This window comes from Colletotrichum paranaense, assembly GCF_030867605.1.
Source record: "Colletotrichum paranaense strain IMI 384185 chromosome Unknown Scaffold_5.1, whole genome shotgun sequence".
Lineage (NCBI taxonomy): Eukaryota > Fungi > Ascomycota > Sordariomycetes > Glomerellales > Glomerellaceae > Colletotrichum > Colletotrichum paranaense.
The window spans coordinates 1,539,426-1,555,623 of record NW_026848963.1 but is presented as its reverse complement, the minus strand read 5'-3'; the positions used below and the strand labels follow the sequence as shown (position 1 = coordinate 1,555,623).

The window sequence follows — 16,198 nt, the reverse complement described above, 5'->3', positions numbered from 1 at the left end:
TGTCTTGGAAATTGCATATAGAAACGGCGTTGTTGTTTAGCTCCTGTATATCCCAAAACATCTTTGTACATTCATACCAATCAAACCATTTCATTGCTGGTAAACCGATTCCATTGCCTCTCACTGTGACATCGCCATTCATTTGGACATCTTCTGGGCTCTCTTTAAGCAGTCTTACAAATTTGCCCCTTAACCTTGACCAAGATCTACCTACTCCAGATACCGTTGCCTCAAAATGCCTAGATATTCTCAACCGTAACTTTTACTAGACAGGCACAATGGAGCAAAGATAGTTTGACAAGTGTTCATTTGGCTCTCGATCATCTGTGCTACACTGATACTATAGGGCTTCTCTTGAGCACTGCATCAATTCACTCAAGCGGTAGGTGTGGGCAAACAGGAGCAGGCCGAGCTCACACGTGAGATGACATTGGTCGAGCATGCCTCAGCGGCATAAGTAGGCACCACTGTAACATCGGCGATGACAGTCTTTGTAAACTCGCCACAGAACTTTTGGCTTTCCTCCAATCGACCCGGAACACTGGAGGCTCTGAGAGCACGGAAGCAGTTGTCTGCATTGCACGTCTTAGGCTTGCAAGCCTCCTTCTTCGTCATCTTCACCAAGTACGCTCCGCGTTCAATTGTATTGACGAAGATGAAGCCCGACTTGAAGTAGGCGTAGGATGACCATGTACCAGAGAACTGGATAGCTCCTCCCCCTGGAAGGGAGTCATCCTCGGGGTAGATGTCAAAGTACGCAATCTCGCAGACGCTTCCTCCTGTGGGATCTTGGGGTACAGATGAGACGTCCCACACTCTGACACCGGCGCCGTAGTTGGATTGAACGAGAAGGTCGCCGACGACGTATTGGTTATGGTCGATTCCCTTCACGGTGTGCTTGAACAGACCGGTCTGTTTGGGAGAATCGAGGGATCTGATGTCCCAAATGTACGTGACGGGGTACCCGTCGGCGGCAGGGCCGGCCAGATCATCCTCATCGTACTCGTCATCCATGAAGAGCCACTCTGTTGGAAGGTCAGCCACGAATCTCTGTCAGCCCGCTGTCCGAAGCGTCTCACCTTGCCAGTTCACGTCGTTGACCCAACCTTGGTGCGTGAATGTTGCGCCCTCGTAGCTCGTGCGGGAAATAATCTTGGAGTTCTTCTTGTCGGAAACGTCGTAGATAGTCAAGGTGTCCTCGTTGTAGCCATAGCAGATATCGCGGCCTTGATATTTGGCATCAGGACCTCTGTAGATGAGGCATTGCGCCTATGCTCAATCATATCAGCTTACATGAACATAGTTACTCGGAGGCTTTCAGCTGGGCAGGGGTTTGACATACGTCGTGGACATATCCGTCTTGGCCATCGCAGCCAAGGGCAACGGGATTGCTAGGGTCCTCAAGACTGAAGAAGTGCAGGCCACCCATGCAGCCCTCCGCACGAGGCTGAACACCGACAGCAACAGCGTACTTGGCCTCCTCATTGACGACAACGTTGTGACTGCGGCCCAGTGGAAGAGATTCGATGAAGTGGCCGGTCAAGTCATTCTCATTGGTGAACAGAATGGGTGCTTCGGTGGGATCGATATCCAAGAGCTAGCATGACAAGTTAACAATTATAGTCGCCGATGTGATTGGGGGAAGCCTCACCTTCGTCATGTCAAAGATCTGTATACCATGGCCCTCAAGCTCAGAGCCGATGAGCATGTAGTTGTGATACGGGCGGATTTCATGCCAGTATGCTCTATTGCCGACGGGCGAGTACGTTGGCCTGAAAGCGTACAGAGTTAGTCAAGTTATTCTTCCCTTTGCCCAAGTAGAAGGTCTCACAGGAATCCAAGGTTGAGCATCTTGCCCTCAGGCAGGATTTCGATAAATGCACATCCGTCAAACATGCCGCTGACTTTTACCAAAGAGTTAGCGAACTGATTGATTGATGTTTGGTCATCGATCTTCCTCACCAATGAACTCGCGACCAGATTCAGGATCAGTCCATCCCCATGAAGAGCTTCCGCTCTTCCCACGGTAATCGGCATTTGGCGAGCCCAGTTCGGCGTGATTAATGAAGTCATAGAGATCCATCTAAATCAACAGATCGTCAATAAGACCGTCGCGCCAAAATGGCCCGTTAAAATTATCGTGAGATAAACCTACGTTTTTGCATCTAAAGTTGTGCAACGGGCTATCAGGAAGGGCCTCGGCATAGCCATCGACGCACTTGGTGTAGCCTAGCCTGGGCCATTGAGATGAGTTCATGAGGCCGACAGCTTCTTCAGCTTCCCAGTGTGCCTGGACCAGTGTTAGCTTCATGTTTGCGGTCGCCTCACATTGGCCGATTGATTACAATTTTCGCGGACATGAGTCTATCGTGGATGACACCAGAGTCATAGAGCTCTATATGGAGTCAGTAAGGCCATCGATACTATAAGATTCATGAGTCCTACCGGCAGCACGAGCCTCATCCTTGGGGAGCTCTCTTCCATGAACCACAACTGCCGTCAGAGCGATAGCTCCGATAACTGAAGTAGACAGCATGATGCTCAACCACAACTCGTCGTTACTATTGCGACTTGGATGCGGGTACGATGAGGCTCTTCGAAGGTTCAGGGTCGAGGATACTGAAAAATTACCCTAGAGGCCGGCCATTTCAGACCGATCATGGCGGGTTCTGAATGCGACGTAGACTCATTATGTACTCGTTGAACTCCCAGCCCCGTGACATCACACATTGACCATAGGTTTCTCTCATGTTTCCCAAACAGGCAGGAAATGAACCTCTTGGCAGACAGCGGTGTTCGCAAGTCTCCAAAGACAGCGCCATTCAGACCACTGTTTATCTCCGTGTCCGAGTTGGCAACTCTTGACATGGAAAAAACCTCGTTTTTGTCAGGGTTGATACCCCGCCTTCCATCGGTCTAGAAGTAACGATCCAGTATGGATCTGGAAGGAGACAAGACATTTAGGTGGTCAAGCCAAGACGGCCAAGCTTTCTAGATAAGCACAAGTCTTCCCCGCCGGAAACCGAATGTAACGCTGCGGAACATGTTGATGGAAATGGAAACCCCAATCGTTAACATCAAAATCAAATACCAAGACAGCGTGCAGGCAAAGATCTTTTTGAGGCTCAGCAATGCGCCAGGAAATGTTGATAGCTTCCACAACGCCGTTGGATCTAAATCTTCATATGGCTGGTAGGGGTTCGGACTTGGAGACCTCAGACCTTCATTACAGCGACGACTTTTCTACTTCGATACTAGAATTCTAGTATTCTTGTGCTTATTATATCAATTATAAACCAATGATTGATAATGAATGTGTATTCTACGACACAAAGTGATGAGTTTCTGGTCTAGAACTGCGCAAGTGTCGTGGACCGATTGGACAGACCCAGTAGAGGACACAAGTTTCTCCCGACTCACACACTGAATTCGGAGCTCGCAGTACTTAGCAAGCAGTGCAATTTACCTGGCGGGCATTAATAAAAGGCCATAATTTAGCACCAGGCAGCAAGCTACAGATGATCGGGCTACAAGTTGAGTCAGCTCTTTTCAAAAAACATCAAAGGTCATCATCTCCTCAGATCTAAGGTGACTCTTAATTGATATGTAACGTCCGAGTGCAGCTCATGGCTCGAAACTTAGGAAGAGATAAAGAACAAAACAACACTATGCTGCTAATCATTTTCTGATGACCTCATAGAGTAACCTCGCTGAATGGAATAGTGAGACGATAGTATTCCTAGAGTACCAGTGATCACATGGAATACAATTGAGAAGAATGTACGTATTATACACAAACCACGCTTAGAGATCATGTCTCTAGCGCGCCCGACGTTCCAAACCTTCTTACAAATAGTTTAATGAGACGGGTCAAAGTTCAGCTCACAGCCTATGTAGGTTTAATGAAAGAGTGCTAGAAAGCAGAACAAATCTAGTCTAGGCCCGGTTCTGGAAAGCTGGCCTTGAAATGCCAAGCCTAGTCTTCATTCCACAAATAGTTTCACATCCTCATTTTCTCAACAGATATCCTCTTTGACTTAAGTAAGTTCTATGGCGACCTCGTCAGGTCGCCACCAAATGTCGAGCGGGCGTCCGCGTCGCAAACGCTGTTGCAGATGGGTCATTCCAGTCTTTCTGGACCCTGAAAACCAGCACTCCAGATGCTGCTTCTTTTCTAGAAGCACTGGCCACATTCCATACCGACCACAGCGTTTCAGAGCTGATTTTGAGATGTCGCCCGAAGTCGAATGTGGAAGTTTGACTATGATGGGATGAAATCCCAAATGTTTGGGAAATTTCTAAATCTGATATCCAATGGGCAAGCAGCCTCGGACCAATACTACAACGGCTTTCCCCGAGAATATCACACATGATGGGATGATCATCAGCCCTGGGAGAGCGGCACTGGGGAGACAAAGTCCGAGACCGAGCTCAGCAAATGTGGATTTGAATCGAAATTCGTTAGTCAACGAAGCTAACTTTGCAGTCGTGAACGACTCATGTGGCTGTTCGCTTATTTGATTGATGTATCTTTAACTTTAGTTTCACAAAAGTGTGTACATCTGTCGTGCAGGCTCTGTCATAATTCGTCCGCAAGCCACCTAATCACACGGAGCGACTCCATTACGCCCTGGTGCCTCTGGCTTACTTCCCGCAGTGCATAGTCCCCCATCATAGCCATCGGAGAAAAGGCCCCTGACGCTTCCGAGCACCCGTCTATATCCTGGCTTATCCCATCTTGGAAGTCAAAGTTGTATGATGTAGCTGAAGCCGAGAATCCCTGACCTCGAGACTGGCTAACGGCAGGTGGTGTCATGGAAACGGAGTTGAAGCGGCATTCCGTAGATTTGTGTAGTCTCTTCATCATTCGAGACAACAAGAATACGACCGAGTTGACGTCCAAGTCAAAAGAGCTCACAACGTTAAATTTGTTGAGGTTTCCGTTGGGTGTGTTGCTGCCCAAAAATGGTTGTGCCAGGCTGAAGTCACTGCCGGGACTCGGGCCCTGGCTCTGCCGTGAACATTGAAGACGGCCCCTCAGAGCGCCGAGGAGTTCTTCGTAAGAATCCAGGAGAAGAAGATAATTTGTCATAAAAAGAGAGATAACGAGAGTCAGGTTTGGTGGTTGGTGTAGATGTTGTACTGGCTCTTTCGGAAGCTGTGGTACTACTTGTGTGGCGAAGCCGGAAGTGTCGGGTGCTCCGGTCCAGCAGGATGGCGGTGAAGTAGATCGTCGTCCTTCCACGCTCGGCCTCACTAGTGGCAAGCTTTCCACGACATCAATGAGAGTTTCTGTCGAGTGCACGGTCGTGTTGATCAGTGTCGTAAGCCCGTCTGCGTCCTGTGCTCTGGTGATGTGCCGTGAGAACAGCAGAGACTGAAGATCCATGAGCCGCTGTGCTGCCGACTCGGATGATCGTGAAGTTGCTTCTGGTGATGAAGGCATAGTATCGCCGGCAAAGGATTCGGCGTGACTGAACTCGGATGGGTGGTCACATCCTGGAATCCAGCTATCTTCTGTGTTGGTAGGTAAAGAGCCAATCGTTGTTGGGGGTGTAAGTGGCAGGTCGTGAGGTTGTGCTACAAGACTTTCATCTTGATGAGCCAAGAACCCTAGCGTGTCCGTATCCATCCACTCCGTGGGCATCAGCTTCGTGTCATTGCTTTGTAGGAGTCCGAGTAAAGGGTCCTCGAAGTTGCCAGTCCAAGTTCCATCTTCCTCCGGATGGCTCGGTATAATTCCTATCCCATATTGTTGGAAGTCGCTCGCATCGTGGACGTTGGATGGAAGCACTTCGGGCGGGCTTGTGATTGTTTGAACAGTGGTGTTGCTCGACATTGTCGAGGATCGTCGGAATGTGGTTGAAGGGGTTGACTGCGCAGGTTCCGGGTTCAAGCGCTTCTTTGCCGGTCTTCCCATGCGCCGCGGAGGGCTATAGAAACAGTCGATCTGGAGTCGTTGACATCTTTCGCACTTGGCCGCTCCAGTTTCTCTGGAGCAACGGCTCTTGAGAGCACGGCAGCGATCGCAGGCACTTCTTTGAGAGAACAGCATGTTGGCAAAGCGTTCATGTAGATGCACGACAAGGTCGAAGGGACGAGTTCAACTCAGAAGCGCCAGGTGACAACGGCCGAAGTTTATATGACTTCGTTCCCGCGACTTGCGTACTACTCAAAATAAGTCAATTTTGCCAAGACATTCTCTTAGCCGCGCCAAGTTACCTGCGCCGTTCGACTCATGTCAGGGTTCTGGCGTCTTGCGCGGGGCGCGGGGGACACGTCAGATCTAGATGAGATGTCTCGGTTGAACCTACCCTCCCTCTTTGGGGACTAACCATCATGCGCATTGTCGATTTCTTATTTTAAGGTTTCAGGGAAACTTCCCACGTATGACATTGTCGATTCAGTACTTTGGTACCAGTATGGCTGTCAAGACTGCGAATTCGACTTGGCAGAGACATTGGCTTTACCGCAACTCTGGAAAAGGTGCCAATCATTCGATAAGTGGGTGGTGTGCAGGTTAACCTGCTGAGTGGGATCGCGTTCCCCTTAGCTCGACTTCAAAGTTCTGACGAGTTCCCAGGGCTCTGCAACCTCGGCGAATGCTATGCAAACTCTCTTTGGAATTGGGGTCCACCACCTCGCAGTGGTGTGTAACAAAGGTGGTGTGGCCCGGTGAGGCGTTCTAATCAGATCAGAAAAAGCTTCCTATGATTGCCTGGTAATTACCGAACTTTCGACGCTCCTCGCGCCATCATGTCATGTTTTGTTACCTATCTCGCCAAAGGCACGGTGTATCATCAGTCAGGTGTTGTTTGGTGACAGCTTCATGGCTTCCCGTCTTCTAAAAACAACCCAGCGCCAAGGCCAAAGCCCCTCCTGTGGGGTCCCTATTTGGGGATCGACTTGGCCAAGAGATTGATAGTGGTTTGGTATAGGAAGAGGTGAAGACTGCATGTGTGTGCATAGCATACTCCGTACTTGGTCAACAAAAGACAGCGAGTCCAAAACGCCCGACCTATTTGGACGCCTCAACTATTCGTACGGTAGGTAGTCTTGGCGGGTTTGAGCTGCTCGAGTCGGCACCTTTGGCCTGTGTGCCCCGCCAAATTGTTGGCCCTGTCCTGTTGCGAGCAAGTAAAATAGGGTTTCTATTTACCCGACTGTCATATTCCCATTAATTCCAGGGATGGTTACCCATGACTGGGCCCAGCCTTGAGCCCGGCGAGCCGCCGTACGTGCTCGACGGCTGCTAGTGTCCGCGGGCGCGGGCAGCGGGCTTCTCCTGCCGCTTGATCGGCGCTTGCAGCACGTGAATCTTTGTCTGTAGGCTGTGGCTAGAATAAGTGACGTTGAAGCATGGCTGGGGCTCTTGGCGGCGAGAGTAAAATAGATTGCTCAAGAAACAACCAAGTGTTCCCCCCTTGGCATTAGGAAAGGGAAACGCGCCTGAGGTAACCTTGAGGGGTTCGCGTCTATCTGTACGGAGTACGAATCCATGATCAAGCTCTCTCCCATCGGGAAACAGCCATAATGTTGCGTTGCGTTGCGTTCAGTGTGTATCCGTATACACACTGATAATGGTGGATTCCGCTTGCGGACTTGTGAAATAGTACTTATTGCGAATTTGGTCTCGGGCATATCGAAAGCGGCAAAAGCCAGCATCAGAAGCTGTGGGACGACAAGATGAACTCGCAGATCGCGCGAACTCTATCATTGGACTCTCTCGTTTTCGCCAGCGAAGTGTGAACCTGTGAAGCACGGTCCAGTGCTTCCAATCTCACGCTGCGGGCGTGCCGTTGCTCCTTGAGTCAAGCCCAGCGATGTTGTGTCCTTAACTGAAGTCGACCAGCGAGACGGCCCGAGCGCATTGGGCAGCCCAATTTTACCTTTACTCCCGCGGAACACCTCTCAGGTTTGTTTCAGCTTGCCTTGCGGTACCATTTCTAACTAAGTATGGACTTGGGTACGACCGATGAGGCCTAGGAACGAGTCGTTAGGGGTCCCTTTTCAAGGGTAACCACTATTAAAGGGGCCTCTTAACGGGGTTACATATGGCCGCATCGCACAAACCATGCTATGCTTGAATTTCGTAGTTCCTCCTATCCCCGATGGATATGCGTGCTATGGCAGAATGCTGTGCGCCAGCGTATCCGTATACCAGATGAGCTCATTGGGTAGCCGTAGCCATGCGTATCATCGAAATACTGTATTCGCACCTGATTGCTTTCAAGATAGGATAGAATGATGGACTAGGCTCGCAACAGCCACGTTACTTTGAGTACATGCGCGACGTCTCCGGACAACCCGAGGTTCAGAGCTCCGGTAGCGCAAGGCGGTGGCACCGTGAGCGATCTGCAATCAATCATGTTATACCCTCGCAAGATGTGGGCTAGGTGTAGCTTAGCTTTACCTAGACACTTTGACCAGTCAACACGGAATCAGACACTTGATTAAACGCCCTGTTTTTCTGCCATGGCACACGCTCGCTAAATGTTGAATCTCTATCGCTGTTCGTCGCATGATTCGGAAGCATCTGCGAAACCCGAGCCCTTTTAGTCTCGCAAGCTTCGTCCTTTCGTCTTTAATTGACGCGTCAGTCATAATTCGGGTGGTTCCTTCAGGTGAACTTAGATACATCGGACCGGAGAACGCCGTAATATTGTTCCCTATTGCGAAGCTTGTGATTCTTTCAGTCGCCACGGGGGGGACGACTGAAGCCTCATTTTCTCTCCTCAGGACCAGCAACATCCCGTCGGCTCCGAGTGCGAGTGATCCATTAGGCTCAACTCTAAACCCAAGGATTCTTGATGAGCAAGCGGGCCGCTATCGAACCACCTCGACCCCGTCGGAACGATTAATCAAGCGACGTATTTTCGTATAGGTAAGTAGTCCGTAGTCATTATCTCGATACTACTAACGTGTATGATCAACTTTCAAGACCTCTGCACTCTTTTCTAAGCAAGGAACTTTTGATAGAGCTTGATAACGGCGCTCAACACTAGCAAGGGCCACCATAAGAATGTCCAATCTTAGAAACGTCAGTGCCCATGAACCTGAGCCTCGGGCTCTCGGCAGTTATCCACGGGCTCGAGTCATTCTCTCTTTTCCTCACCTGCTGACTGCCTAATTCTTTTTTGGCCGAATGTCTTTCCACCCCATACCCCACGCGAAGCAGAATGATGCTATAGCCAGACCGAGGGATGGATAAACTCCTTGTCGATACTCGATACACATGCCAAAAACACTCCTGGCAGTTTTTCCTCGGGCACGACTTTACGGAACCCGGTTGCCCCGGCCTCAAGAATTTTCGACGTATCGAGATTCGGCGCGAATTTAGGTAGGTCTTGCTTCAGTGCCCCTGTAAAAATGGCGTTACTTACTGCCAGGGCCACAGCTGAACCCATGAACTGAGAAAACGTAATAAATGATATTCCTACTGAAATCTGTTCCGGAGGTAAGTTCGCCTGAATAGCACTGCTTGGCTTAAAGTCATTCTGTTAGTCGGGCTTGCGGTCAGTGACCGCTGCATGTGGCAAGCGGGTCTCACCGGTTGTAAAACAATGCCTCGTCCACCACCCGTGATGATTTGATAACCAACCCACTGGGCCACCGAAGTCGTCGGTGTGAGCGATGTGAACAAGCCACTAGCAATAATCGTTGCCGCTGTGCCTGCGACAGCCCACGGCAGATAATACCCGAACTTACCGACTTGAAGGGTGACAAGGACGTTAGCTAAACTCAAATTATATATGGAATAATTCCATAGGCTTCCGTACCTAGCACGCCTACGCCGTAGGCGAAAGCTAGCTGTGACAAGATGCTTGGCAAAACGTTGATCCCGCTCTGGACCGGCGTGGCGCCTTGTACTGCCTGGAAGTAGAGCGGGAGCAGGTAGATCTGAATCATCGCCGAGCCAACAAAGGTGAAGTTTGTAGCGGCTGCGGACCAGACGGGCCTCTTACCGGCCATTGATGATGGGATGAGCCCGTCATCTCTTTTACGATAGTTCCAGGCTAAGAATGTTACGAGAGCCACAGCAGAGCCGCAGAACAATTCTATTATCGTGGGGCTGTTGAAAGCATATTCGTTCCCACCAAGCTCGAGGGCCGTGAGAAATGACACTGCAGCACCAGCGAATAGCAAAAAGCCGGTAAAATCTAGATACGTGTGCAATTTCGCAATGACCGCCATAGGACTCGGTTTCGGCACCTGATCGGGAATCTCGCACCATGCCAGAAACAGAAGGACGACGCTGCCAATCGGGAGGTTGATGTAGAATGCTATTTGAGTTTAGCAGGTACTCCGTAATACTTAGAGTCGTCTCAACTCGGATGAACTCCATATCTTACTCCAACGCCAATTGGCATAGTCGGTCAGTACTCCGCCAAGAACAGCTATGTGTTAACGTTAGTATTTTTGGCGAGACTTTCTCCTTTCTAGGGTGGTTTTCTGCACGTACGACCGCAAACGCTGCCAGAGTTTGCAACTTTAGTTTGACGTTAGCTACTGCTCTGAGGGTCAATAGCCTATACGTACGTCCGATGACCAGTCCCATAAGAGCTATTAGACAACTTGAATTAGCCAAGCATTTGTCAGACAAAACTCGCAAGGATTGATCTAACCAGGTCTTTTTTCTAGAGGTACTGATCCGGCGATGATCGTCAGGCCACCACTCATCATGCCCGCACTTCCTATCCCCGCGATGACTCTGCCCATGATCAATATCAGGGACGAAGGCGTAGCCCCGCATACAAGAGATCCAATCTCGAACAAGACTGGGAAGTCGAAAAAAGACCACTGCATGGATTAGATTGGATTTGGAGACATATTCACTAAGAGCCGGGAAAGCCGCACCTTTGAGCTGAAGTACCGGTAGATTTTACCTGTGAGCGGCTGGAAAGCGGCATTAGAAACGTGATGGGCACTGCCATACCAACCGATATCTTGCAAAGAATGAAACTCGTCAGTTATCGCTGGAATAGCCTACAATGCTATTAGCAAATAACATGCTTCACTTATTTTCGGGGTGCTCTAACGGGAACAATGATAGAACTGTCAAGGAACATCAACCAGGCAACAACAATTACACATATGATGACAATCCAAAGCTTGTCACCTGATAAGTACTTTGGTATCGGTGTCACTGGTATATCATTGTTCGGACCTTTGCCCTTCTCTTGGTCGTTCTCCGTGCTTGGACCGGCCTCCTTTTCTGTGATCGTTGTTCCTGGACTATGTTTCTCGTTCTCGGTGACAGACGGGAACATCTCTGTGGACATGAGACTGATGTCTATTGATAGCAGCTGTGTCTCCGTCGTTGTCACAATGCTCCTTCTTCTTCGTGTGGATATGGGGGCAGACTCGGGCTCTGTGTTCCGATCCATCTTGTGGCTATTCGAGGATGATTATTGGCAGGAATAGGGGCCTTCAATCGATGGGACTTTTTGTATCCCCTCTAAAATTGGGACTTGGACTTGGCAAAGAAAGCTTTTCACAATTTGCATCGCCCGGAATGGGACGCAACAACCGTAATATCCGACGGGAATGATTATCAGTTCCGAAAAAGCTCCATTTAAGAAGCTTCCTTCAAGGCTTACAGGCTGGCCAGTCGTAGTAAACACGGGGAATCCCCGACCGAATAAAGTTCATTTCATGGAAAAGATCCCTCGAAAGTAAGCACACAAGGCTTTGGACTGCGCTGTAGGGGGCGGCTTTTTTGTCGCAGACAAGTCGAGCATAGACACTCACGACTCATGAGACGCATGGGTGATGCTGCTTGACATTTTCATCTGTGTTTAGGAGAAAGCTTATTGTCTTTAGCCAGCGAATCAGTCGCTGCCGCGGAGCACGCAGGCTTAGAAGTGGCCCAGGCTCAACATCAAGCTTCATTCTACTCCCTTCTCTCTTATTAGTGCTGCAACCTTGAGTCGGCCGAACAGACCCCCACAAGCCGGAGGTTCTTTTGGAGCATTACAATGGGTCACGGATCCGGAGAGACCTGAGAGACGGAGTAGCCCGGTGGCCGGGCAGCTCGCAACTAATTTGAGTGTCCCCGGGAGATGACTAACACTTTAGATGCGTCCTGGGGCCCAAGCAGTGCATGATGAGGATACAGAGAAACATGCCTCCAGTTTCCAGCCAATCAAGTCAACTTAAGTTGGCAAGCATCGTTGCGAATCTTGAACTGCACTCAACAGCAAATTTGTTCACCTGATAGCCTGGATGGTTGTAGAAAAGGTTGAGCGGTTTTTAAAAGTGCTGGAGAACAGGGAGTGTCGAACTGCCGAACATGGTTTGATACAATTGCTCGATATTAGCCAAGACCTCCAAGCTTCCTACACCACCATGTACCTGAAACCACTGCAGAATTTGCTGCTCTTGGGTTCGAATTACGCTCGACGCTCGGTGAATACTAGGAATTTTTGCTCGCCGAGGGGATCACTCAAGGTGGAACTGGTCGGCTTAGTGGTTTTGATCTATTGTGCAAAGCCATCAGCGAAGTTTCCCCCTCTTGATTGTAGGGTGTGCGAGTTCGCAACGTCGCGTATGGGTCCTGTCCTTAAAATAGCTGCACCAGCCGCACAGCCAACCGCGCTCTCAGATAGCACGCGACCCTTTGCCAAATCGGTACAACCAACCAACAAAAGAGCTAGCCCCCAGTTGACATGTTTGAGATGTATTAGATCTTGGCAGCATACGATTAAGCATGAATCTTTACCCTGGAGCGTTCCCGACGTAGGACGATCATGGCCGATCATCAGGAGTAATCCAGGCCTCATACAGCCACACCTTCAATGTGATCCACTGATGAACACCTTGATGGTTTATTCCTTTGAGCTATACTAGGTTATCATCAGTATCTCATCGTTGTCTTCCCATAATTAGAACTTCTGGAGATGGGTTTGATGTCTGCACAGCAACAATAGCCGGAATGAAGGGGGCCTCGAACCACAACCAAGTTGAGGAGTAATCACCGCGGAATTGATGAACGGCATACCGTGGGATGATATTCTGAGAGACGGTGCCACTTCTACCCGCAGTCCACTGTTCGGGAAGCCAAATTTAGAATCAGATGACTCTACCTTATCTACCTCTAAGACGGGATGACAAGCTCCCCCGTCATCAAGTAATCAATCGAGACGTTCTCTTGTTTGACGAACTCCCCCTCCACCTTTGGCACATACCCCGGAAAGCTATCCGCAATTTGGCTCAACGTCCCCCATGAAGCCTGCCCATTAATGTCATACGTCTGAGAGCTGTTGAAGCCGCTAGTGTTGAGGTTGTAGTGCAGCATCGGGAACTCCTCGAAGCTTGCGTTGGCATTGACGTGAGCAACGCGAGATCCGAACGGGTCTATCACGAAAGTCGCGCCGATAGCTGCGACAAAGGAGTAGGCACCGCTGAGAACAGAGTAGACGCTCAGGGTGCCGGTATTGACCCATTCGTTCTCCCACCAAAGCGAAGTCTCGTCTCCGACGCCGGCCAGATAGGGGAAAGGCGCGAAGTGAACATTTTCTCGCTGGACGTACATGTTAAACGTCATACTGGGGTACATATGCCTAGATTGAAAGTGGTATGGTCAGCTCCGGCACTCGTAGGAGCAAGGCGCAGTCAGTCGGGTCAGGTGGGCTTTGTAGACGTACTCTCCGCACTCCAGCATTCCCCATCGGCCGTAGTCAGTCTCTAAGACTTTGAGATCCTCGGCCACACCGTCACTGAAGAAGTATCGTTCTGCGCCTGACGGCCGAAGCTTACGGCGGTGGTGCATGATATTTCCTTGAGGGTCTATCAATGCCTGAGACATGTACATGTAGTCGCCGTCAACTTCTGCAAAGTTAAGGTTGGCGTAGATGCCCACTGCCTGGATCGCGGCAATCAGGCGGTTCCACTGCGCATCGCCAATCACGATGGCATTCTCAATGTACGACGGAAGGTAATCGCGCGTGAAGTTGTAGTGGCTGTCCGAACCCTTGGGGAATCTATTCGAGATGGTTCAGATACTTGCATTCGATGTTTAGATGGTTGAGCCTTAGGCTGAGTTGGGACTTACCCGGGGAACCAAAGCTCTGGAAAGACGACGACATCGGAACCGCTAGCCTTGGCCTCTTTGATCAACTCGATTCCGACATCTACACATTCGCTGATGTTGAAAGTGATGTCGGTGTAGTCGTAGTTCGTGAGAGGCAGCGGCCAGTTCGGCGGAGGCGTACGGATTAACGCGATTGTCAAGTTTGATCGATCCACGGTGCTGCTATTTGAAGTCGGAGCAGCAATCGCCGAGCCAAGGGCCGAGAGTGCCAAGATATAGCGGGAAAACTTCATTATGTTGGGTCTCTTCCGAAGTTAGAGTCGACCAGTTGGGTTGACAATGGTGTAGTCTGGGTGAACAGAAAAATGCGGCGTAGTCCATTATCCTCGTCGACTTATATGACAACTCAACCTGCCTTCAACTCGAGCTGCCCTGCATCATCATGGCCTTATTGATGCCTTCATACGTAATACAATCAATCGGTCTTGATTAATGATATTCATGATAAGCAAGTTGAGGACCCTGAAAGTGAGCTCATTATCCCACTATCGTACATCACCCGCTCGGTGAATGGCATCAAGATAGCCCAGAGATGGGCCACTTGGGCCACTTGCCAAGTTTACAACGATGGAAGATTGTGGCTCGATATTGAAGAAATCCCTATCATGATTAGTTTAATCATGATAATCTATGATAAGGCTGTACACATCTACCGACTGCAGTGCCGATGGCTCACGGGGGTCCGTTGTGTGGATCTCGGGGTTTGCTCCGGCGTCGCTGCTCGGAAGAGATCCACTAGCGTCTGGTTTTCGGTGATTGAGAATAGTCGGACCGGATTACAAGTGACCCTCACTAGTACGGCGCACACTCCCTTGGCTCCGAAGATCGCTGATAAGGATGCTGTAGATTTTCATCGGCTTGGTAGGTAAGGCGAGGGCCATCTGCTCAGCTGGCCCACATTAGGCTGTAAAGATCAGCTCGAGTTCCAAGTCGGTGTTTGAAGCAATCAGAATGGCGGTCAGGTATCCATTAAGAGTTACATAATTCGAAGGTGAAATCGTCCGCTCAAACTTATCGGAACTATTTTGAAGCCGTGATAGTGGTGCTGTTGCTGTCTTGAAAACTATAGCAAACAGGTAGGATCCCGTCGATCATCGTTGACATGAGAGTTATACTTCGAGGCCCGGCTTAATTCCCATTAAGCATGGGTTTGATTAGCTACGGTTAAAGCGAGAATTCGAGCGAGTGCTACTACAGAAGTTGAGTAGCCGTGCAGAGGGAAGTGTACTACATAAATAAAACAAGTAAAGTGACTGGTCGGGTGAGTACAGCATAATGATCGTGAATGAACCCGTCGCTACTCATCTCTCCCATATGTTTCTCTGCCCACCTTTGAATTGAGAAACTTGTTCCTGCCAACAGTCCTCGATTAGCATAAAAGAGGGATCAGCGGGGTTTAGTTCACGCATATAGGCATACCTCTTATCCGCCCAGTACATCACGTACCAGGCCGCAGCCAGAGATGGCCCAAAATACCAGACCTGGCTCGCGAAGCGTCGCCATATATTGAAGACAGCATTATGACCAGCCTGGGCCATAGGATTTAGACGGTTTGTTGCGATTCCGTACGTGATAATACCTCTTTGCTTCTCGCCACCTGAGACACATTGTTGATCAATCATCACGAACCCCTGCGTACCTTACTTGGTTGGGTATGAACGATGAGTTGTAAACCGAGAACGCATACCGATGTTTCCCCACCATCCTTTGTATCTGATTGAAAATTATTTAGCTAACGTGATTATGATAAATCTCTTCCATATTGGTCCATAGCATATCAAAGAGCCGTTGGCACTTTTGAGAGGCTAAAAGGGGTTTCACTCACACACCATATTGTCCAATTGGGACATGTGGGCCGTTTCGCAGGGACTGAGTTGACTTCATTGTGCAGAGAGCAGAGTTAGAACCGGAGAGTCATGATATCCTGCAGTAGCTGGTGCTTCGAGATAGTGTCAAACTTGACGAGATTCGCTATTGTCGAACCCGTCCCCCCTACCTTTATGTGCAACAGCGCTGGGGAGCAGTCTTCGGACTCACGGTTCGGACTCACGGTTCGGACTCGGCCTAAGAATTCCGTGCCCTTTTCTTCAAAGATGGTTGAAAATA

General features: G+C 49.7%; 6 protein-coding genes across 6 annotated transcripts; 1 reads left to right on the top strand and 5 right to left on the bottom strand.

The window, feature by feature from the left end:
• Positions 1–375: 375 nt before the first annotated feature.
• On the bottom strand, positions 376–2,536 carry CPAR01_06874 (uncharacterized protein; the record flags this gene model as incomplete). Its single annotated transcript, XM_060491145.1, has 9 exons — positions 376–1,025; positions 1,080–1,269; positions 1,343–1,597; positions 1,652–1,772; positions 1,832–1,904; positions 1,963–2,083; positions 2,156–2,290; positions 2,346–2,395; positions 2,446–2,536. 9 exons carry the CDS (start codon positions 2,534–2,536, stop codon positions 376–378), a joined length of 1,686 nt encoding a protein of 561 aa, XP_060350019.1.
• A 2,043-nt stretch (positions 2,537–4,579) lies between these two features.
• On the bottom strand, positions 4,580–6,055 carry CPAR01_06873 (uncharacterized protein; the record flags this gene model as incomplete). The annotated part of the gene is made up of 1 exon (XM_060491144.1): positions 4,580–6,055. One exon carries the CDS (start codon positions 6,053–6,055, stop codon positions 4,580–4,582), a length of 1,476 nt encoding a protein of 491 aa, XP_060350018.1.
• A 1,631-nt stretch (positions 6,056–7,686) lies between these two features.
• On the top strand, positions 7,687–8,396 carry CPAR01_06872 (uncharacterized protein; the record flags this gene model as incomplete). Its single annotated transcript, XM_060491143.1, has 2 exons — positions 7,687–7,743; positions 8,244–8,396. 2 exons carry the CDS (start codon positions 7,687–7,689, stop codon positions 8,394–8,396), a joined length of 210 nt encoding a protein of 69 aa, XP_060350017.1.
• Positions 8,397–9,185: 789 nt separating this feature from the next.
• On the bottom strand, positions 9,186–11,387 carry CPAR01_06871 (efflux pump; the record flags this gene model as incomplete). Its single annotated transcript, XM_060491142.1, has 9 exons — positions 9,186–9,497; positions 9,551–9,735; positions 9,780–10,283; positions 10,353–10,397; positions 10,463–10,489; positions 10,540–10,563; positions 10,626–10,800; positions 10,858–10,986; positions 11,040–11,387. 9 exons carry the CDS (start codon positions 11,385–11,387, stop codon positions 9,186–9,188), a joined length of 1,749 nt encoding a protein of 582 aa, XP_060350016.1.
• Positions 11,388–13,096: 1,709 nt separating this feature from the next.
• CPAR01_06870 (uncharacterized protein) lies at positions 13,097–14,325 on the bottom strand (the record flags this gene model as incomplete). Its single annotated transcript, XM_060491141.1, has 3 exons — positions 13,097–13,562; positions 13,647–13,982; positions 14,054–14,325. The coding sequence occupies 3 exons, from the start codon at positions 14,323–14,325 to the stop codon at positions 13,097–13,099; spliced, it is 1,074 nt and encodes a 357-aa protein (XP_060350015.1).
• Positions 14,326–15,389: 1,064 nt separating this feature from the next.
• CPAR01_06869 (UcrQ family protein) lies at positions 15,390–15,976 on the bottom strand (the record flags this gene model as incomplete). The annotated part of the gene is made up of 4 exons (XM_060491140.1): positions 15,390–15,456; positions 15,512–15,689; positions 15,780–15,805; positions 15,918–15,976. 4 exons carry the CDS (start codon positions 15,974–15,976, stop codon positions 15,390–15,392), a joined length of 330 nt encoding a protein of 109 aa, XP_060350014.1.
• Positions 15,977–16,198: the final 222 nt, after the last annotated feature.